Source organism: Dipteris shenzhenensis, chromosome 32, assembly GCF_047967505.1.
Source record: "Dipteris shenzhenensis isolate YYH24624 ecotype China chromosome 32, Dip_SZ_1.0, whole genome shotgun sequence".
Taxonomy (NCBI): Eukaryota; Viridiplantae; Streptophyta; class Polypodiopsida; order Gleicheniales; family Dipteridaceae; genus Dipteris; species Dipteris shenzhenensis.
In genome coordinates, this window is record NC_141627.1 from 9,000,571 (window position 1) to 9,024,992 (window position 24,422).

At 44.5% G+C, this 24,422-nt stretch overlaps 1 protein-coding gene across 2 annotated transcripts in view; it reads left to right on the forward strand.

Moving 5' to 3' along the window:
- Nucleotides 1–24,422, forward strand: part of LOC147880268 (uncharacterized) — a 139,715-nt gene that overhangs the window by 86,547 nt on the left and 28,746 nt on the right. For both annotated transcript variants that reach the window (XM_087370532.1, XM_087370531.1), the window contains one exon: nucleotides 4,402–4,493. In XM_087370532.1, the coding sequence (XP_087226658.1) occupies nucleotides 4,402–4,493 (92 nt within the window). The remainder of the gene's footprint in view (nucleotides 1–4,401; nucleotides 4,494–24,422) is intronic.

The following is a 24,422-nucleotide window of genomic DNA, read 5'->3' on the forward strand; positions in this document are numbered from 1 at the left end:
GTTTAGGGCCTATGGGGTGGGAGCCTGTATGGTCCGACTGGAAAAATTTAGTGATGAGAAGAGTCTACCAGAGTACGCTCCTCCTGTCTCTGTGATTGAAGTAGGCGCTCACGATGTCTGACTGCCTCATGAATGAACGCAGCCAAGCATCTATGATCTGGAAAAGAGAAGAAGCAAGATAACAACCTCGAGCTATCTCTTAATGGATGATAGAAGCGCCTCCGAATCTCATAGTATATTGGGCATCTGAAAGTGAAATGCTCCTTGGACTCAATCTCCTGTAGGTCACATAGGGTGCATATACATCTCTCCCTGAGTAAACCCTCTGCTTAGCCACTCTCAATACGAAGTCTATGTGAAGAGACCTGAAACTGCCCAATAGAGATCTTCAATGAATGGGGTAGATGAATCCATGTATATCTTGGTGGGTCAATAAACCCCTCATCTGAGATATGTAGGCAATGATCTCTGTAGAATTTGAGCTTCACTGGGAGCTCATTCGGTTCCAACCAGGTCTGGAATGTGTGTATTTGCAAAAGATCCTCACATATGATCTGGTTACCTCATGATACCGGAGTGAGGAGAAAGAAAGTTTATTAAATACTTTAGAAGACCAATGGGTCTTTGAGACTGTTAGAAACTTGATACAAGCAAGCTGAAAGGGTGGAGCTACTAACGAGCATCAACATCCATACGGAAAAACAAAGGATAAATTTTACAGTCATATCATACTAATAGGTTTCTCCATTGTCACTATCATCATAGTCATCATCAGATAGTCAGTCATCTGAATACAAAGTGAAGTATGTTCCAATGTCACAATTGTCGTCCACTCTATCTCCCCCCATAAAGGGTGGGGGAGCGAGAGCATAAAACTAGAGATAGAATGTTGTCAGTTGCCTGTGGGCGTAGTCTTGCACTGCGTCCTGGTCATAGCTCTATGTCTGACAAGGGCGATCGTGACCCCTGTCGGTCGCACTCCCACTTTGAACAAGGAGGGAATGTCCCCAAGCATAATCTGTGTGTCAACCCTCTGTCGTGTCACTAGATCTGGATATCAATAGCATCTAGGGCCTGTGGAGTCGGAGCCTATATGGTCCGACTAGAAGAACTTCGTAATCATACTCTGAGAAGAGTCTACCAGGGTATGCTCCTTATGTCTCTATGATCGAAGTAGGCGCTTACGCCGTCTAACTGCCTCATGGATGAATACGGCCAAGCAGATCTGGAAAGGAGAGGAACCGGGATAACAATCCGTAGTTATCTCTGAATAGACAGTAGGAGCACCCGCGGATCTCATAGTAAACTGGGCATCTGAAAATGAAATGCTCCTCAGACTCAGTCTCCTCTAGACTACATAATGTGCATATACCTCTCTCCCCGAGTAAACCTTTTGCTCGACCACTCTCAATACGGAGTCTATGTGAAGAGACCCAAAACTACCCAATAGAGATCCTGAGTGAATGGGGTAAAATCCACGTATATCCGGTGAGTCAATAAACCCCTAATTTGAGATACGTAGACAATGATCTCTGTAGAAGCGGAGCTTCACTGGGAGCTGACTTAGTTCCAACCAGGTCCGGAATGTGTGTAGCTGTAGAAATCCTCACGTATGACTTGGTTGACCTCGTGATACCATAGTGGGAAGAACGGTGCATCAATGTTGTACTAAAAGGGGGGAAGTCTGTCCATGGGCAGTCCCAATTGCTAAAACTACCTCAGTGTGTATGCGAACTAGAACCTTTGGTCACCTGCGTCTGATAGAGCCATAGAAGAGGACAATGCTAGCCACGGTAGTCTGCTATGTCCCGAGGTGCGATCCCCATATGCCCTGACTCGATATAGGTAGGTCCGATGCATAGCGACCTGAGATGTATTGAAGATCATACCCTTGGTTTTGCCAAGGTTGACCTTCAAGTCATGCGACTCACAAAAAGACTTTAGCACATGTCTAAGGCCAAGAAGAGATTAACCAGCCCCCCCTAGTGTATGCATAACTGTCTCTAGCTCATCAATGTAGATGCCAAACAAGGTTGGTGAAAGAGGACACTTTTGTTTGACCCTAATAGTACTCGAAATCTCATCTGTCCATCCAGACCCTGTCCAAACTCTGCCTGATACTCTCTCGTAAAGTGCCATGACAACCCAAATAATCTCCTGATCATAACCCAAATCCTACAAGCGCCTGATGAGGCGGGCTCTCGAAAGTGTATCAAAGGCTTTGCGGAAGTCCACAAAGCAAGAATAAACCCTCTGCTTCCTTGCCCTTGCCTCCTTAATAATACATCTGAGTGTGAGAATGTGATCCATGGTCCCATAATCATGTCGGAATTCGCGGCCTGTCCATATGCTCTAATTCCTTGCATCTATGCAAATCGACTGACCTCGGTATCAAGCACTGATGCATAAATATTGGAGCCCAATCATGATGGTCCTGTAGTTCCTCGGGCTCATGGGATCCCCTGCCTTGTGGATGGGCGAGATAGTATTAATGTCCAGGTGCGTGGGAAGCCAAGACAAAACGACGTCATTAAAGAGCTTTGCTAGGATCAGGGCTAGGATATTAGTCCCATATGCAATGAACTCATGGACCCTCATGATCTTTCACTTGGCCATTATGAACTTTCATCACAACATCCTTAACAGCCCCTTTAGTGAAGAGTGTACAGGAAGTGGGACGAGGTGTATGTGAGAGGTCAGGAGCTGGCTGATTTGGGATGTCGTATAGTGTGCATGCATAATCATACCAGATTTTAGTGTCAGTGAGGGGTGAAGGGGACCGTCGCTCTTGGAGTTGTTGCTAAACAAGGTGTTCAGTAAATTCTCCTCGTTTCAGCGGATAAAATCATGTTTCTTCCTACGAACCAATCGACAATACTCACGTATCGTTTCAAGTTCGTTAGGAAGGTTGTGTTTGGTTTTGAATCTGAGTTGACGGCGTAGAGCCTTACACTCATCATCATACCAACTGTTACAGGGGACAGTCCTAAGTGGTGGTGGGCGAGTGGAGCGAGTAGTGTGAGGGAAGGCATGAAGGGCAGCCTTGTGAAGTGAGCAAGTGATCAGACTTCTAGTAAGGGTATGACATCAATATACGTGAAGTGTATAAAGGCGTGGTGCATCCAGGTGCCTTTGGAGCCCCTCTCTTGAGGAAGACAAGAGAGCCACGTCATCTGCATAAAGTAATATCTGGATCAGCGTGCCCGCGAGAGAGTAGCCTACCCCACCTTGTGCCCGCATCACTATCTCGAGCTCGTCGATGTAGAGGCCAAACAAGGTAGGTGATAATGGGCACCCTTGTTTGACCCCGATAGTGCTCATGATCTTGTCTGTCCATCCAGATCTTGCTCGGACTCTGCCTGAAACTCGCTCATAAAGTGTCATGACAGCCCAAATGATCTCCTAGTCGTAACCCAGATCCTGTAGGCGTCGTATGAGGTGGGCTCTCGGAACAGTGTCAAATGCCTCGCGGAAATCCACAAAGCAACAGTAAACCCTCTGCTTCCGTGCCCTCACCTCCTCGATGATACATGTGAGCGCGAGAATGTGGTCCATGGTCCCATGATCCTGCCTGAAACTGGCTTGTTGCAGTGCTCTGAGTCTTCGACACTCCGCAAATTAGAGAGAGAGAGAGAGAGAGAGAGAGAGAGAGATGATATGATATGATTGTATTAAAGTCTGTGGGAGACCCTTCAGGATCTATGGGACTGGTGATCACTAGTGACCCCTTACATTCACTAGTGACCCCTTACATTCAGTGAGAAAACTTTACAAACTTGTCATGTATCGAGTACTTGTTGGGCTACCTTGTGTGCTAGACCTAGAATCTTATTGCGATGTTCTAAAATCTCTTTTAGGTAGCTTCCTAGCTTTTTGGCTGGCTGCTCCCGTAGATTTCTAAGATCTTATTGTGTGGTATCCTACTGGCATCCATCTTCTCAACTTTGTTGAGGTAAGCAATGAATTGACACAGCGCTTCCCCCTTTAGAGGTATCATTCCCGTTTCAATCAGTAGGATAGAGGTATCATTCCAGTATCATCCAATTGAGGCAAGGCATCCGTAGAGGATTACCATATGCACAAGCATGGTGTATAGAAACTTTCTCATTTCCCAATTCCACAGATGCGCCTTCCTGCTTTTATTTTGGAAGCTAAAGAGCTTTCAGACCTCCCAAAATCCTTCTTTCCATGCCATTCCATTTGTAGCTGTCCATGAAATGCAGTCCTAAGTATTTATATGAGTTGACTGTTTTCAGGGGCTCTCCTCCAAATGTGACATCCACAGAGAGAGAGAGAGAGAGAGAGAGAGAGAGACACACACACACACAGAGGCAAACAAATTATTTTGTATTTTATCATACCTTGGGAATTCAAATTTACCTTGATGTCATTGTTGTGTAGCAATGCAGCACATGGTCTCCAGATTATGGACCACCTCCATCTGATGCTCCAAGTTGGTGCTTTGCACCATTTGATCCAGAAGGCCTCCTAAGGTAAGCTGCATCATCAAGTTGATGGCCTTGTCACAGCTTTGTATATACAATTGATACACGTAATGAATGCATTTCTAAAAAGATATGGTCCATTGGTTAAGTCTTGGGGTGTCTATTCATTACTAGATGTGTTAGGGTAAATAGTCAGATGATTATCATTACTAGATGTATAAATAGTCAGATGATTATCATTACTTGGTAATACTGCCTATTGATTGTATTTATACCAACGCTTATGGAATGGAATGTATGTACAACTTATTCTTCTAGTGTGTTTTGCCTTGTGCTTACTCACTCTATCCGCTCTCTTGCAATCTCCTACATAGTGTCAAAGAAAGATTGTCACTCTAGATATGCATGCTTGTGCATGAAAGGAGAGGAATCGGCAGCTGCATAGATATGTCTTTTCTTATTGCATTTGTTGGAGAATTGATAATCCAGCATTGTTTTCGGTATACTAGGTGACACGATCTTTCAAATCTAGTATATTTCTCCTTTGAAATTTCCCAAACTACACTTCTTGAGAGCCACGACTTTGAACAGACATATAATTTCATCTCCCTTCAAAGCTACCATCCATTCACTCTTGATTTGGTTGAGATTAAAGATTTTTTCTACATGAGGCCTTATATAGAGCGGTTGTGCTCTCTTTAGCATGCACAAACCTTGATTCATTAGGGCCCTACAATAGATATCCCGTTGTCAGGCTTGGTAGTCTCAATTGGATGAACCAGAGGACTTGATTGGCTTGGATGCACCCACAAGTAGCGGCTAGTGTAAGAGCGATGTGGTAGAGGCCACCATGCCCATGTGGTGGGTGGAGGCATAGTGGCCATGCAAAGGCAGTTGTAGCCTAGGATGAAGCCTCAAGAGCCCCCCTACATGGCATTGGCCTTGGGCGGTACACAAGAGCACAGGATGCGGGCAAAGAGAGGTGCCACAAAAGCACGTGGCATAACTTGCATGTGGTTTCAGGCCAGTGAGCATGAGCCAATGGGCTGAATAGGCCCATGTTGAAGGTCACGATTGAGCCAACATCACAGCAGAGGCCAATACGGCACATAGGTTAGCGTGCATACCGTTCCAAGATTCTAGAGCAAACATAAAGCAAGATGCACGTGGGTGATGTAGCCCTAGAACCTGAGTAGCAGTAGAGTGCACATGTGGGTCCAAGATTCCGTACTAGACACATAAGTAAAGCTCATCAGTGGGCGACCTGGCTCTGCGATTCTTGACTGAACGCACAAACAAGGATCGCAGGTGGGCAATGTGGCCTCGAAACGAGAGCGACAAGTTGGGGCGCATATAGTCCTAAGATTCTGGACTGGATACACAAGCAAGGCTTGCAAATGGGCGATATGGCCTTGGAAACAAAGTGGCAAACTGTCGGATGTAGTGCATGGTGCGGCATGCATGACACATCAAATGTATACATTGCAACATGCTACTTTCCACCACAGACATTTGATTATGCTAGGATTGCCTGTAAGGGAGGACAAATCTCACCTTTTCAAGCACTTTATGAGGACAGTCAAAGATGTGTACAAGTGGGGGAGGTCCTACTCATAGAGGACTTCAATGGCAAGATGAGGGATATGTAGGTAGAGATCTTAGATTCCCAGAAACATGCCATCATACTTCCATCTACACAGGGAGAATGTAGTCGCAAATCAAAGGATATACACACTGGTTCCACTGTCACGCACTATGGGAGATAGTTACTTGGCTCATGTACCCTGATGGATGTTCATCTACAAGGGGTTACAGAGAAGGTCTAGATTAGAGAGAGACACATGTTGCCCAAAAGGTGGTGGTGACAATCTAGAGGAATACGATGTAGGCCTTCACTTCAGAGTTTACCCCCTCATGCCAGGAGCAGACCATTCCTATCTATCTTTCGATCTAACACTTCACCAACACATCCAAGATTCACAAGGACCACGTCATCCACATACTACCAATATGAGTTCGACCACTCCCTAGACCACGTATATTCAAGCTGCATCGCCACTCTGTAGAGCACATAGATTCACAACCTTGCATAGATGCAAAAGCTCTCTTCCTCACCAATTTGATCCACATCGCCGCACAATATTGTTTCCCTTGTACGATAAAAAACACATGAAAGCCACCCAACGTGCCCATACTTCAAAATAGTTGGTATAATGACGAGTGCAAAGTTCAAACCACTTAGGCACTTCGAAACCGAACAAGGACACCTAGATGAAGAACAAACCAGGAAAGAGTGTCAATGTTTGGTGTGACAAAAGAATCAAGAGTTTCTAGCCCATCATGAACAAGACCTCTTAAGTATCTTGTATAGTGATAATTCCAAAGGATTTTGGATGAAGCTTCTAGAAAGGTCGTCACCGTGTTATATGAAGGACCCTCATCTCGGAAAGCTTGTGCAAAGACACTCTATGATGTCCCTAACCAACCCATATCCAACTTAGAGAACGTCCCTCATTCTAACTCCACACTGTTCGCCACGACACATTTCAAGAGGCCATAAAGATGGCAAAGCGGAGGATTAGGAGGGGCTACAAAACTAGTAACACACGGTGGGGCAGATCCTAGCTAAACTGTTTAACGAAGTCTTCTACAGTGGCTTTCTGACCTCCTGGACCACAAACACCATCATACCCATTCACAAGGTAGGGAATCCGTTGATGCAAGAAGTAACTACATACTATTATGATTTGCCATTTGATGGCCAAGTTTTACGGAGATACACTTCAGTGATGAGTATTATGAGAGCACATGCATGCAATAGGCAGGTTTTAGATGAGATAGATCCGTATTGGATCACATCTTTGCCTTTAGAGCCATAGAGGAGGCATGTATCCAAAACGAGAGAGTATATTGTTGCTTTGTGGACTTTCAGAAGGCCTTTGACTCTGTACCATGGGCTTGCCTCATTGCAAGACTTTGAGCCTTGGACATTGCAAATGATGTTATATGGGTAATCATGGCTCTATATGTGATAGTTATAGGCAGAGTGTGCACCACACATGGGTTATTAGAGCAAATGAGCAGTGCCATTGGGGTTAACCTAGGGTGTACTCTCTCTCCCAACCTCTTGGGCCTCTACGTTGATGAGCTTGCCTCTTTTGTGGATACTTCAGGAGGTAGAGGATCAACTGTCGCACAATCTGTCATATCCATCCTATTGTATGTAGACAAGAGATACGAGGCTCTGGAGGGGTAGCAATCTTGTTTAGATCGCATTTGAGGCCACATATAGCTATGATATGGAAGGAGGAGCACACGCCACACATGTGGGTACGATTTCAGCGACCTGACACACCACCGCTCTTTATTGCAGTGTGCTATTTCCCCCGAGGCACATCATCTTATGCACGTGAGGTCACGACAAATGGTCATAGCCCCTATGAGACAATCTATGAAGACAGTTTTTTGGTAGCCCATCCGAGTGCTAGAGTTAGACCCAATAGAGCTCGGTATAGAGAGACACTCAGAGGGTGCATCACATGTGACAGAGTATGGGGAGACATTAATTGGATATGGGAGCGATACATGACCTGATCATATATGATGGTCTCCAGTGATGGCTGAGGTCTGGAGGACTTATGTTCCCACACCGAGGGGGCAGCAGCACTGTGGACTAATTGATGGCTTTGTGACACAAATGCAGGAGTTCATAGACTCTCGCCGCCCCCTCTTTGCGCCGATCACTCATACCTGTCATTTAGCATCAAGAGTACATTGCTAGATATAGTACGAGATCCACCTGCTCCCACCCAGGTTCGAGTGCATTTCGATCATGCTCTTGATGCAGTTTATATGAGCTACCTGCCCCATGGGATAGCGACCCCCTTGAGGGATGATGCAAACCTCAGCCTTTAACCTGCTTTATTTTGTGGTAGTACAGCGTTCAGCATTTCAAAAGCGTGCAATTTTAGCTGAAGATGGAGGAAAATATCTCAATGAGGATGATGACCCCCGATCGGTAAGTTCAATAGATATTAAGACTTATGATTCAATAATTTCACTCAGCTTGTCATGCATATATGTTAGTGTAGTCAAACTAGACTGGACACTTTCTAAATGTATCAGTAATGTTTTTTTTGGAAAGCTTGGTATTGATGAAGAAGCAAGGATAATCACGCCGAGTTTAAGACGTTGCTTTGATCAAGATGATATGTTCGCGAGTGTACCTCAAAGCAAAGACATAGATTTGGAAGGGTATATTCAGCCTAGGACCATGTATATGTTGCTCCAAAATAGGAGAGCTTTCTCACAGAATTACTCTTTCAATTATCCAACATCTGTAGACACTACTTCTACATCCGTACCGAAGTGTGATTATGTGTTGCTCGTATAGGCCCTTTCCCTTTGCTGCTATGTGACCCTTGCTGAGGGGGGTGTTTGTGGCTTGATTGGTTTGATGATCCACCCCCCCCCCCCCCCGCTCCCCCCCCCCCCTTTGCCTTGTGCCATTGCCATGTCCTTGCCTCAGATGCACTGGTATTAGTGGTCCATGATGCTGCTGCCAGATCATTCCCAACGACTAGATCTACAGCTCGCTCCCCAGCTAGAAAAATGCCACATAATCCTTGGTATGACTATGAGATACGGAGATGAGATCCTACCTCATATGGGAGTAGGCCTTGGCACACTTGACGAGGGGTCTGAGGCACAGCGGCTTTCGCGATGCCTGACGCGACTTAAGAGGCAAGCTTTCCTCTCACATAGGATGAATGGCGTGATCGGATGGTTTCGTGGAGGTGACCCCACTTTTGTATGGGGGCTCTTATTTGAGGGGAAGACACCTGCGGCCACCACTCGCATCCTATTCACCCCACAAAACGTGAGAGCTGCATTATGTCGGCTCCACAATCGGAGAGCCTAGGACCATGAGGGCCTATGGAATAAGCACTTCGCACATGGATAGGAGGTGTTGGCCCTGATCTTAGCACAGATGTTCAATCATGTGGTATGTCACGGTTTTCCTTCTGCTTGGAATACCACTACCATTTTACCGATACACAAAGCGGGAGATCTCATGGACACTGCACTCTAATGATTGATCACACGTTGGCCAAAATCTACGGGTTGGTACACTAGAGAGAGAGAGAGAGAGAGAGAGAGAGAGAGAGAGAGAGAGAGAGATCAGCTCCTACATAGAGATGCATGGGCATTGAGTATAAAGGCAAGCTGGCTTTACGAGACAACACTCCACTGTGGATCATATCTTCACTCTACTGGTAGTCATTGAGGAGGCACGATCGCAGTCCCAGAAAGTCTACGCTTGTTTTAAACTTTTGGAAGGCCTTCAATACCATCCCACAAGCTCATATGACTAGACAACTACAGGACATGCAGATCCTAGCTGTTATGTTTTGGGGGGTGATGAGTCTATATGAGTCAATCAAAGGGCCTGTCAGACTGGGTCGAGAGTACGATAGGGGTAAAGCAAGGATGCCCCCTCTAACCAACTTTGTTTGGGCTATATATTGATGAGATCACGACATTCATTGACCGCCTCCCAGCGAAGGATCACGGCTTGCCGATCTGATGATACATATACTATTGTACGTAGATGACGTAGTCCTCCTTTCCTCCTCAGTAGAGGAGTTACAGAAACACCTGGATGCCCTGGGGGTGTTCTGTAAAGAGAGGGATTTGATGGTTAACCTTGGTAAAACCATGGTTATGATCTTCAGCACCTCCTGGCCAGCACTTCATCGACATAGCTTCACCTACATAGCAGAGCCAGCGGAGATCGTAGAGTCTTACACTTATCTAGGGGTAGTCTTTACAAGGCTAGTCTTTATGATGACCCATGCAGTCAGGGCATGACGATGCCGTACACGAGGGCAAGGAACTCTGGCTGGACTAGAGAGAGAACGTTTTTAGGTGCATTTTCAAGACTCCCTAATGAAGCGATGGCTGTTTGATACATTAGTGAGGCCTATAACCATGTATGCAGCACCCTTCTCGGTATGTGATCTGACAGTGACTGAGGTGGCGACACTTTGAGAGACTATAGGTGACGTTGGGATCCAGGATGATTCGGAGCAAGCCCTCAATCCCTCGCTAGATCATACAAGCAGAGTTTTCTATGACACCGCTCGAGATTGATGCTATGCACACATTAATTGGAACAAATCCAATGGCTTTTGGATTAGTGATGAGGACACTCTAGACTAGGGAAATGACATAGGTTTTCCCAAGTGAGCAAGGATGTGCACCTGGATATTCGTGATGTTCAAACCACCATGCATCTTAAGAGAACAAAGTTGATGCATTAAAAGCATCCTGAGACTCTTTCTGCCATGTTTGGAACGCCAGAAGATTTCCATGTGGCAAACATGAAAGAAGCAAGATCTGCCTTGTTGAACAGGATCACTGGCAAATAAAATTGAATATAAGCCACAAGGATGGATTGCACAATCCGAAGCCGAACATGCAAAGGCCAGGTTGCCAATTTCCAATACTCTAGCTTTTTCCGAAGCTTGACCATCACCCAATCAGTCTGTTGACGACGAGTGAGACCCCACCCCAAAGGGTAACCAAGATGACGAACAATTTGAGTGGGTGGAATGATTTCCTCGGGCCACAAAAGACTATCCCAGTCTTTAGAATGCAATGGGAGCAGCTTAGACTTTTGAAAATTTACATGAAGAACAGCTGCTAAACCATAAATAGAGAGAGCCTGCATCAAAGCAGAAAGATCATTCTGCATATTCTTCGGGGTAAATAAAGAATCATCAGCATAGGCTTGAGCAACCATGCTGCGATTTTCATCCAATTCCAAATCATGAAGGGAGCATGTAGCCACGAGATGATCAATATATTGCAGCATAGGATGGGTAGCAATGGCATACAATAAAGCACCAAGGGAACATCCCTGATGGACTGAACAACGAAGAGTCCACTCATCAGAGAGATCTCTAGAAAGAATGCAGGCTGCATTGCTGTCCCTGTAAAGCCAATAAATAATCTATTGCATTTTTGTTCCAAACCCCAAAGCTCGCATTGTGTGCGAGATGAATTTCCATTGAACTGTATCAAAGGCTTTTGCAATATCCACGTGTAAGTGCAGAACATCCTGTTGCATGTATTTGGCATATTCAATGCCAATATAAGCATTGGCAATATTATCTGTGATATGTGTACGGGGAACGAAGCCATATTGCAAAGGATGCAACCCATCCTTTAATACGATCAACAACCATTTTGGCTATGATCTTGTAAATGACTGGCATGAGCGTTATTGGTCTCCAATCAGTGAGCGAATCACATAGCTGCTTTTTTGGAAGGAGCTTGACAAGTCCTTTTTTCCACAAGCCTGCCATGCATAATCCAAATCAATGTGCATCTGATTAGAAAGAGGCTGAATGGCATCAGAACCATGGCTTTAAAATCAGCATGGTCAAGATAAGCATTATTTATCAGCAAAAGGCGTCTGCAAGCCAATCGATCATCTGGAAAGTCATGCAAAGAGAGCCTCAGCCAAAGAGGAGTATGATCAGAATATGTGAAGGCATGGTCAATCCAAAGCTAACAAGTGAAGGCATAAGAATGCTGCGGATCAACCCGATACCATCTGTCCAAGTGTGCCTGATATGAAGATTGAGCCCGTAAGCATGGGCTACAATTCCCTCCAGAGATCAACCAGAGACAACTGAAGCAAAAAATCAGACCATGCCTGCTTTTTAGAAGCCAACATGTGAGTGTGGCCCGAGGTATTATCTCCCAGTTGAGGGGCATTATTGAAATCACCACAGATAAAAGCATAATTCCGCCAGGGATATTTATGCATAGCATTCCAAATCAAAGCTCGATTCCCAGAAGATTGAGGAGCATATATTGATGCAAATTCAAAGATGTCGCCTTGAACAAGGCATTGTATGATCATCCATCGACCATGGTGATCATTGAAAGCCACAATAGGTTGAAGATCATGCTTAACAAAAAAGGCTACCGAAAGAGTGCTCTTCAGCATAGAAAATGTCATAACCAGCAAAATGTCCAGATTTACCAACATACATATGCTGATTATGCTCTTGTAAAGCCACTATATCAGGCTACAATTGGCGTATATACAGCCAGACCAATTTTCATTTTCGACCATCACACAATCCCTGTATATTCAAAGTGACACATTTGAGATGATCAAGCATATTTACAGATATAGGACAGGTATGTACAACAGTAAAAAAGCCTTCTATGTCTGCATTTCCACCTCAGTGTCCAAGCCTCGGCCCTGAGAAGAAAAGTCAGCTTGAGGAGAAGACAATGAGGAAGCATCTTCCTCTTCTGGAAAGAGGGTATGATTTGCAGTCACCGCAGCCCAAGTCAGACCAAAGCCAGAGTTTTCAACTGGTGTTTTGCCCTGAGAGGAGGCACCATTCCAAGTCCGGGAGGGCAAAGGTCTCCTAGGTAAGACGACTTTTCTTGGGGTTTGCCAAGCATCTTTCAAATTTTTTTCCTTCGCTTGAGGATGAGAGGCGGAAGGGATAGAAAGTGGAATATTACCATTCGAAGCAACCGGTGCTTTTCCTTTGTCCTAGACATCAAAAAACTGTTTTACCCCCTTAGGCTTCATCAGAGAGGGGGCATTAAAATTCTTGCTCGGAGGTGGTGATAGTTCAGCCTGCAATGGCATTTTGGGAGCACGTGAAGGGCATTGTGAAGCCATATGCCCGAACTTCTTGCATTCAAAGCAAGCACTTGCAAAGAGACCCCATTTCAATTTATAAAAGGCACTGCCCATCAAAACATCATTCACTGTGACTGAATAAGAGCATGGGGTTGGATTGTCTGTATCCCACAAAATGCAAAATCTATTTGAATTGCCATTAGGCCGTGGTGGGCAAACCACTTTGCCAAGAGAGGCTGCAATTTTTGGTAAAAGAGAAGCCAGACATTGAGGGAAATCCACCACTTACACCCAGACAAGGCATCTGTGTCTGACCAATGCCTGATAATCTCTGGTAGGTGACCAAGGCAACACATGAACCATCTGCTGCCCATAGAAAAGAGGAGAGTGCTCCAATTAAATCTGTCTATGCTCTGCATCTGCCATGATCACTTCAAAAAAGCCCCTTGCTGCATAATGAACTTTTTTGACATAGCAGCCACCCAGGGTTCTAGTCAACCAATTACCAACATCCGCAGCAGTAGGCATACGTCTTGGAAAAAAGATAATAATGGCATGCTTGGCGAGTGTCTTCGAAACCCTCATGCATCACCTCATAGACAAGCTGAGCCTCTGCAGAGTCATGAAGGGGGTCATCCTGACCCATAACCTGCTTTTGTTTTTTGTGTTGCACTGATCTCTCTTTCTGAAAAGTCTTTTCATAAGGACAATCTGCCATTTGAAGGTGAGGGAAAAAAGAACCCAAGAAAGAGGAAGCTTGAAAGGGAGCTGTAGAAGAGGGAACCCAGAACTAAAAGGGAGGCTGTGGATTATAGAGCAAGAAACTAAGGAAAAGAGCAGGAAAGAGAGCTGAAGCTGAAGGAGAAAGCAAGAAAGAAAACTGTACGGAAAGGATTGACAGCAGCCAAAAAGGGTAGAAGCTGTACGGAAATAACAAGGGACGCTGGCAGTACAGAAGCTGTATGGAAAAGAAAAGACAGAAAAGGCTGACAGAACATAGGGGAGCTGTACGGAAAGAAAACAGAAGCTGTAGGGAAAGGAGAGGACAGCAGAGTCATGGAGGCAAGCAGCACCGTAGACCTGTACGGATGGGGCCAGACAGCAGAAAACAGCAGCATGCAGGGTACGGAAAGCTGTCAGACAGTGTATGTACAGCAAACGGGTCCTGTATGGATTCCGTACAGGGTGTACGGAGACGGCACGGGCTGAAGGGCGGCCAACAGGAAGGTGGGGGGGGGGGGCTGAATGACAGTTCTCTCCTCTCCTTCACCACTCCCACCTACACACTCTCCTCACCACACACACCACCAACACACACACTTTTTTTTTTTTTTTTGTAATATCCAGTGCATATATTTATATGATCATAAATTTACATGATGGGAAGTCTCTGAAATGGAGAGTATCCCAAAGATCAGAAACATAAAAAGAAAATCTCTATGCGAGAAGCATCCATATCACCCTCATGGCAGGCATCATATAAGGATTGCCGCAATGAACCTCGGAAAGATTCATATGACTTGTGAATCTGCCAACCCAAGTATGCCAAATTATGCTCACTCCAGATTGTCCAAAGAGCCCAATATCGCACCCAAGAGAAATTGTGAGTATTGAGACAAAGACTTCATAAATCTGTCAAAGAGCCAGAAATGTTTTCCAAATCTGTGACTCAGGAAACGGATCCGAAGATAATCTGAAATTCTCTTGAGGAGGATCTTAGTACACGGGTAGTGCCAAAGCAAATGAATAACAGTCTCTGAAGGAGCCTGACATCTTAAACATGTGGATGGTGCAATGCGACGTTTAGCAAGTGTGACCCCCACTGACAATGTACCTGTCATACATCTCCAAAGAAAAAGTCTTTGTTTCAATGGCATTTTACACTTCCATAACATCCTGAGATTCTTCCGCCACCATGAGAGGGGCTTCCTTATATGCCACAGAGAATTAGCATATTGCGGAATCCATGGAGCAGGCTGAAGAAGCCTATAGGCTTTGATGGAGGTTAAGGCAGGAAGAGGAACAGGAGGAGTGCATGTAGCAGAGGGTTGCAATTGCCAATCCGTAAGCCTGTCTGTGTCAGCCACAGGAGGAACAGGTAGAAAAGGATGTAATAAATCAGCAATTTTCTTCCATATAGACCTATGATGCATTCCCAATGCATCGGAAGCAGTGGCCTGAGGAAAAGATAAGACATATCCCTTATCATCTACCACATCATGTATGTATCTAATTCCCAATTTCATGAGATTGTATGCCCGAACAGGTTCTTGTAGAGCGAGCGGAATGTCAAAGATGGCACTCCAATGAATACTTTCTTTCCTCATTGAGTTTGTTCCTGAGTAATTATCAGGAGCCCATTTGACCTTAGAAAGTACTTGTTTCCAGTCAAGTATCAGAGCAGTAGAGAAAGGACAGCTAGTATCTTTCCTACAAATCTGCCAATGACAACCTCCCAATGATCAGTAGTCCAATGACCATAAGCACAAGTCCTCATGTTGACACACATGGATGCTAGCATACAAGTCCATGGCTGCTGTTGGCGGAAAAAAGTATGCAGCATAGTCGCCTTCCTTGCAAGCACATGATATCTTATATTGAGGACATTAAGTCCACCATGCATCCTAGGAGAGCACACCATTTCCATCTTCATCAGTCTCAATGCTCTCACAGTAGTTTTTGTCCTCCATAACATCTCTATAGCTTGAGACATAAAGGCTGAAATATACCTGGAGGACCAATGCAGCAAAGGCAAAAAGAACTGGACATAGGACATTACAATGGACTGCACTATTCTGAGCCTGACATGAAGAGGCCAAGTAGAAATCTTCCAGTATTCCAGTTTATGTTGAAGTCTTTGGAAGATCCATTTTAGCTGCTGCTTCGTGGTGATATGTCATCCTATGGGATATCCCAAATGCCTGACTACATCTTTGGAATGCACCACCTGACCTGGCCAAAGAATAGAATGCCAATCACATTGTTTCAGGGGAAGTAATTAGATTTGTCAAAATTGACATCATGCAATCCCACTGCCAAACCATACAATGAAAGAGTGGTCATAAGCATGTGAACCTCCCGGGGAGAATTCTGTGGCATAAAGAAGGAATCATCAGCATATGCTTGTGCCAAAAAAGATGCAGCCCCAGGGATTTTAAGACCAATCATCTGTCCTGTGTTTGTAAGATGATCTAGATACATCAAAAGGGGATGGGTCGCAATGGCATAGAAGAGAGCACTAAGAGGGCAGCCCTGTCTAACTGATCGACCTAATGTCCATGACTGAGACAGATGACTCCCAAGAATGCACTGAGAAGTAGAGTCAGAATAAAGCCAGTAAACTGCATTTGCTATCTTGGGACCAAAGCTATGATTTGAGAGATAAAATCCCATTGAACAGTATCAAATGCCTTAGCAATATCCACCTGCAATATAAGGACATCTTGATGCGAATACTTAGCATATTCAATTGCAGTCAAGGCATTGGAAATATTGTCATGGATTTGTCTTCGCGGTACAAATCCATACTGATGAGGATGAAGTCCCGCATCCAGTATCCTGTGAAGCCTATGGACAATCATTTTGGTAATGAGTTTGTAAACTACAGGCATCAAAGTAATAGGCCTCCAATCTAACATATGGTCACACAGATGTTTTTTGGGCACAAGTTTGACTATGCCATGCTTCCAAGAGTGCGGCAACTGATTTTCTTGCCAGGCAACATTGATCATTTGCAAGAGGACATCTTTCAAATCATCCCAAAAAGAAATATAAAATTCCACCGTAAGGCCATCCCAGCCAGGGGACTTGTATTTGCTGAGGTGGAACAATGCATTATCAAGTTCTGTGTCAGTAAAAGGTCTCTCCAAGGTAAGAGCATCATCCATTTCCACTATTTCATAAACATATTGGAGAAATTCAGTCCTCGCATCAGTCATTTGATTTGATGGGGAACCAAGAGCAGAGAACAATTTCTGGAAATAATTTTGGCATTCATCTTGGAGATCAGAGAAAGAGTGCGTCCAAGAGCCATCTTGCTTCCTTACCCTTAGACATGAGTTTTTCTTTTGAGTAGCATGCAGGCCCTGGAAAAAGGCTTTTGATGAGCAGCCCTTATCTATGAGGGGCTTCATTCTTGCTCTAATCTGCCATTTGTGCAATTTCCTCTGATCATTAACAGTCAATTTAATTTGAGCATGTGAAAGGGAATCATTTTCTGAATCAGAGAGAGGCCTTAACTGAGAAAATTCAGTCAATTGTTGTGCTGTCCTTTTTCCCCATTTAACCTCATTCCTCCATTTAGTCATATGTTTGCATAAAGAATCCCATTATGAAGCCCTCATGGCAGAGGTCTGGGAGGCATAGACTGATGCAAACTCAAGAATATCACCATTGACATTACATTGTATGACCATCCATCTGCCACTACTGTCATTGAAGGCTAACTGAGGCTCCAGCTCATGTCTAACCAGTATGCATACACCTGAGTAGGTAGTGGTACCAGCATAATATATATCATAAAAACCGCCAAAATAATCATGATGACCAACCTTGGAGTGTTGATTATGCTCTTGCAAACAAACAATATTTGGCTGCATTTTAGTACATAATGCCATAAAAGCCTCCACTTTGAGACATTGCAGAGGCTCTGTACATTGTATGTAAAGCACTTAAGTGTTTGATGCATGAAAGAGGTATATACAGTAAAGTATAAGAATAAAACAAGAGGTCAGAGAGGCAAAGCCTCTACCTGCATGGGCTGCATTCCTTCATGATCCATGAAAGACATAGCATTCTCCCCTTCTTCAGAATCACATATGGAGATGCCCTTCTTCAAAACCCCCACCCAATTTTGAAGGACAGGAGCTGAAGTAGAAGCCTATCCTGGTGAGGGAGAAGAAGCATCCCATTGACGAGATTGAAAGGGGCGTTGCTTCAATATAACCACCTTCTTAGGTTATTGAAAACCATCCTGATCAGTTCCCGCAGATTCCTTCATCTTCTCTTTTTCTTTATCTTTTCCTTTTCCAGCAAGTGAATGCACCTGATTGATTGGTTTGGCATTCTTTGCTCCATTTCTATTTGCCGTCTCAGCTTGCAAATTCTCATTCTTTTCCCGTGTCTGGGGCGGCAAGGCATTGGGAGGGGGCTGATGCAGAACCATTGGGCATTCAGAGGCTAGATGCTCAAACTTGTGGCAGGCAAAACAAGCTCCTGCAAACACGCCCCATTTCAATTCAAAATACTTTTTTCCCAATTGCACTCCCTCAACTTCCACTGCAATAGAAGGAGGGGTAGGTGTATCAGTGTCCCAGAGAATGCATAACCTGTTACGGATTCCCATAGGGCGTGGAGGACAAATGACCCGTCCCAAAGAAGCAGCCAGGCCAGGCAACTCTTCACGCATATAGTCCGGGAAGTTAACAACCTCAACCCATACAGGACAATGATGTCGTATAAGACTTTGATAATCCTTGTTTGGGGACCAGGGCATAGCATGTACCATCTGCTTCCCGTAAAACAGGGGAGAGAACTCAAGTAGCCTCTACTTGCAGAAGCATCTGATAAATGCACCTCATAAAAGCCTCTGGATGCAAAATACACTCCCTCTACAAAGCATCCTCCAAGGATGGACTTAATCCACTGTGCGACATCACTGGCCGCTGGGATTCTTCGTGGAAAGAAAATTATAACCGCGGTTTGAGATAATTTTCTGAGAGGATTCACGAGGGACGGCAATTTCAATTTGTACGTGACCTCTGGAACTGGTTTGCCCCATTCCTGTCGTGATTGCTGAAAGTCATCGATGCTTAAGGGTGTCAAACACGTACTGAGCTTCCATAGTAAGTTCATCATCTTGTGATGCAGGCTCTGAAGGGCGACGCTTAGCATCTACGGGTCTTACTTTTCGAGCATATGTACAAACATCCAAACCTGAAGCCATGATTGAAATACGACAAGACAAGAAGGACTATACGGAGAAGTATAGAGACAACAAGCAAGACACAGGACTGTACGGAGAAGTATAGAAGCAAAACACAGGACTGTACGGAAAAGACACAGGACTGTACGGAGAAGTACACAGGACTGTACGGAGCTGCAGACGGTCTTCCTGAAATCTGTACGGAGATGCAGACGGTCTTCTTGAAATCTGTACGGAGAAGTACATAGCAGACGGGACTATATGGAGATGCAGACGGGGCTGTACAAACGTACAGAACGTGGTCTTCCTGAAAAACTGTACGGCGATGCAGATAGGTACGGAACTGCGTTCAGAGCTGCGCGGAGGTACATCAGACCTAGCCTATCTGTTTGTACGGGCGTACAAACACTGTACGACAGCCGTACATGTGTACGGACAGAAAGGGAGGCTGTACGGAGACCTTGACGAGGCTGAACAGCAGAGGTCGCTCCTCTCTCACACACACCTACACTCACACACGCGCACACACACACCACCTTTCCAACACACACACACACTCACACACACACACACACACACACACACACGGAGTTGGCATAAAGATCTAATTCTTGTCTTCTCAATTGTGTCTACACACACCTTTTTTTTTTTCGTGAAACCAGTAACTATAAAATTAGCATGAAATCAATGTACATGACATTAGACTCCAAAGGAGAGCCTAATGAAAGAACTCAAAAACAGTGAGAAAACACTTCAAGGCTAGTAGCATCCAAGTCCCTCGTAGCATAACTATCATATAAAGATTGCTTGAGGGACATTTTGAAGAAAGCATATGCCTGAGGAAACTGTTGTCCCATCCTAAAATGTAATCTCTGTGTCCAAATAGTCCATAGTACCCAAAAGCGAGCCCAGTGAAGGAAAAGAAGGAATGGAGACATCTGAGGTGAGAAGCATCCAAACATCTAGAAGAGTTTCCCGAATCTGATAGAGGGAAACCGGAGCCGTAGCAAATGAGAAACATGAGTGATCAGTATTCGAGAGTGCGGGCAAGACCATAACAAATGGGGAACTGTCTCATGGTGATGAGAGCAACGGGGGCAGGAAGAGGAAGCAATACAGCGTGCTTCCAATTTCACCCCAATGGAAAAAGCTCCCACTATACATCTCCAAAGGAAGAGCCTCTGTTTCAATGGCAATTTAGCTTTCCAAATTTTCCTGAGTTTTGATTGCCACCAAGATAAAGGCCTATCCAAATTCCAAAGAGTGTTGGCATGCTTATCAATCCATGGCGGTGGAAGAAGAAATCTGTAGACCATCAAAGATGTCAAATTATGCAGTGAAAGTGAACAGGTAGCAGGAGACAAGGAAATCAGATTCCAGTCCAGTAATCTGTCCTGAACAAACAGCGGAGGAACAGGAACAAATGGCTGCAACATAGTTGTAAGTATTCTCCAAATGGGCCTATGATGCAGACCCAAGGGGAATGTCCTGCAAGCTTGTGGAAATGAGAGCACATAACCATGTTGATCCACCACATCTCCGACAAATCTTATGCCCAATTTCATAAGATTATATGCTTTAATTGGTGACTGTAAAGCAAGAGGAGATTCAAACACCTTGCTCCAATGGATGCTTTCCATACGAAGAGAGTTACCATGATGGGAGAAAGCACCTGACCATTTAGCATAAGAGAGGATTCTCTTCCAGTCATGAATAAAAGCAGTAGAAATAGGACAGCCAGGAAGTGGACATGACTGCTTCCTAGTGATCTGTAATCCAATGCCCATATGCATGAGACTTCATGTTTCCACACAGAGCTGCTAGCATAATAGCCCATGGCTGTTTTTGCTTAAAGAAATCAGCAATCATAGTGCTCTTTCTTGCCAACATATGAAACTGAAGATTGAGAATATTCAGTCCGCCATGAGTCTTAGGAGAACAAACAGACTGCATGGGAAGTAGTCGCAAAGCCTTTTTGTGAGATTTTCTTTTTCCAAAATATCTCCATAGCCTGGGACATATAAGAAGCCAAATGCTTAAAAGACCAGTGAAGAAGAGGCAAGTAAAATTGCACATATGCCATAATGATAGACTGGACTATCCGAAGTCAAACATGTAGAGGCCAAGTTGACAAGTGCCAGTATTCCAGCTTCTTGTTAATCTTTTGAAGCACCCATTTAAGCTGTTGTTGAGGGGTAATATTCCAGCCAATGGGATACCCTAAATGCCTCACAATGGTATGGGGAGAAATAATGTGACCTGGCCAGAGAAGTGCATGCCAATCAGCTTCTTTCAATGCTAGAAGAGTCGATTTCTGAAAGTTGATATGCAGTCCAGCAGCTATGCCAAAATCATTCAAAGTATGCATCAAATGAGAGAGGTCACTTTGAGAATTCCTGGGCATGAAATATGAATCATCAGCATATGCCTGTGCAAGAAACGGCTGTGCCCCTGGAATTTGCAAGCCATGAAGCTGTCCTGTATCTGCAAGATGGCCCATATGCAACAATAACGGATGAGTAGCAATGGCATATAGTAGGGAGCTAAGAGGGCATCCCTGTCTCACTGAACGGGTCATAGTCCATGTCCTTGACAACCCACTACCAAGCAGACACTGTGCAGTGGCATGAGAATACAACGAGTAAATAACATGAACGAGCCGAGGGCCAAATCCCAATTCATGCATTGTCTGAGAAATAAAATCCCAATGGACAGTATCAAATGCTTTCGCAATGTCCACTTGCAGAATGAGAACATCTTGTTTGGAATATTTGGCATACTCAATTGCAAGCAAAGCATTGGAGATATTGTCAGTAATATGCCTTCTGGGAACAAACCCATACTGCCTGGGATGAAGTCCAGCTTGCAAGATAAATCGAACCCTAAGGACAATCATCTTGGTAATGAGTTTGTAGATGACTGGCATAAGAGATATGGGCAATCAGCCATTGTCTCACACAACCTTTTTTTGGGGATCAATTTGACAAGCCCATGTTTCCAAGAAGGGGGAAGAGATTGTTCTGCCCAAGCATGATTGATCATAAGAAGAAGAGTGTGCTTGAGATCATCCCAAAATGCACGGAAGAATTCAACAGTCAATCCATCCCAACCAGAAGAGCTGCCTTTACGTAAATGACTCAAAGCATCATCTAGTTCCTTGAGCATAAATGGCTGCTCCAATGCATGAGCCTGTTCCCGAGACAATATAGATTGAACATGCATAAGGAATTGAGACCTAGCTGCATTCACTTGCATCGAATAATCATGCTGAGGAGAAAAGAGATGCTGGAAATGACTAGAACATTGGGATTACAGTTCTGATTTGGAGGTGGTCCATGTGCCATCATCCTGCCTGATCCTGCAAATATCCTCCTTTCGCCTATCCGCATGCAGGCTTTTAAAGAAGACCTTGGAGGAGCAGCCCTTATCCAAAAGGGGTTTCATGCGAGCTCGGATTTGCCACTTCTTTAATTTACGAATATCATTTTGATGGATGATATGAACTGCATAAGCGCAAGAATCATGTTCAGAAGAGGTGAGCTGCCTATAAGAGCTGATTGCATCCATCTGTTGCTTGTGAGATTGAGCCCACCCATTTGAGCTTAAGTCTGAGGTTTTCCATGTGACTCCGTCCATAATCTTGAATAACAGCCTGCAAGCGATGGGCAACATTGATCCAGGCAAAATCCATGTCCTCCTGAGCATGTAAGAAGAGGGGGCTGACAGCCACTCTCACCATGTTCTGAAATTGTTGATGAAGCAAATAAGCACTATTAACATGGAGTAGGGGACGACCAAAAAAAGGCATATCATCTGTCAAATGTGCTATAGATAATGTCAGGCATACTGGAAAGTGATCAGATAACAAGAGGGAATGATCAACCCATAATGCACACGTGAAACTAGTGTACTGCTGAGCCTACAACAAATACCATCTGTCAAGTCGAGCCCAATAATGAGTAAAAGCATTGTGACGGTATGTATAACCCATATCTCTATCCCTTGTTGAGAGCCATAAATCTTCTGCATGCAAAAAAGAAAGCATATCCTCCCAATGTCGAATCTCAGTGGGGATCATGTGAGAACGATGAGTGTTGTTGTCTTGCATGGCAGGCGAGTTATTAAAGTCTCCACACAAAAAAGCATTAGACAGCCATGGATATTGCTTGAGGGAGTCCCACATTCGAGCTCTTGTCGCAGAAGTTTGAGAGGCATAAACCGATGCTATTTCATAAAGATCAGCATGACAGATGCATCTGATTACCATCCATCGACCCTGGGGGTCGTTGTAAGCAACCGTGGGCTGCATATCATGTTTTACCAGCATGCATACCCCAGAAAAGTGCATCGTACCAGCATAAAAAATGTCATAACCAGCAAAGTGGCGTGCTGGCCAGCCAAGAAGTGTTGGTTATGTTCCTGTAAGGAAATTACATCGGGGTGCATTCTATGTACATAGTGCCAAAAAAGTCTCCACTTATTAACATTGCAAAGACCTTGAACATTGTATGTAATGCAAGTAATTGAAGCAGACATAGAAGATATGTACAGTGGAGCCAAGAAACATAGTAAAGGTATAAGCTGTCAGGCCTCAGCCATGACATCGACGTCCACCTGGCCTCCTGGATCAGTAGCTCTATTATCCGCATCATTGTCACATACAAGAATGCCCTTCTTGAGCACATCAACCCACAATTGAGAAGTCATGCTATCAGCAGGGGTAGAGGTCTGACCACGGGTGGAAGTAGAGGCATCCCAATGCCGAGATTGTAACGGTCGTGGCTTAAGCGCAAATACCTTTTTGGGTTGCTGCCATGCACCCTGAGGAGAGGCATTGGATTCTGAAATTTTGCCCTTTCCCTTATCCTTTTGCTTGGCTGAAACCTGGACCACACTTTCTTTGGGAAGAACAAATTTAGATGCTACATCACCCAACTTGCTAGGCGTTGCCTTAGGCCCTGGACCATAAGTTGGAGAGGTAGTATTTTCTAGAGCAATAGCTGTAGGTGGGAGCTGATGCAATATTGCAGGACACTGTGAAGCTAGATGGCCAAATTTATGACAAGTAAAACAAGCACCTGTAAATACTCCCCATTTTAAATCAAAATATTTTTCGCCCAAGGGAACATCTTCCACCTCTGCCGCAATAGAAGGGGGGGTTGGGTGATCTGTATCCCAAAGAACACAAAACCGATTTCGATTGCCCGAAGGTCGGGGTGGGCATACAATTTGCCCCAAAGTAGCTGCCAAACTTGGTAGCTCAGCCCTCATATAATCCGGAAAATCCACTACCTCAACCCATACAGGGCAGTGACGTCGAATGAGACCGTGATAATCCTTATTTGGCGACCATGGCATGACATGCACCATTTGTCTG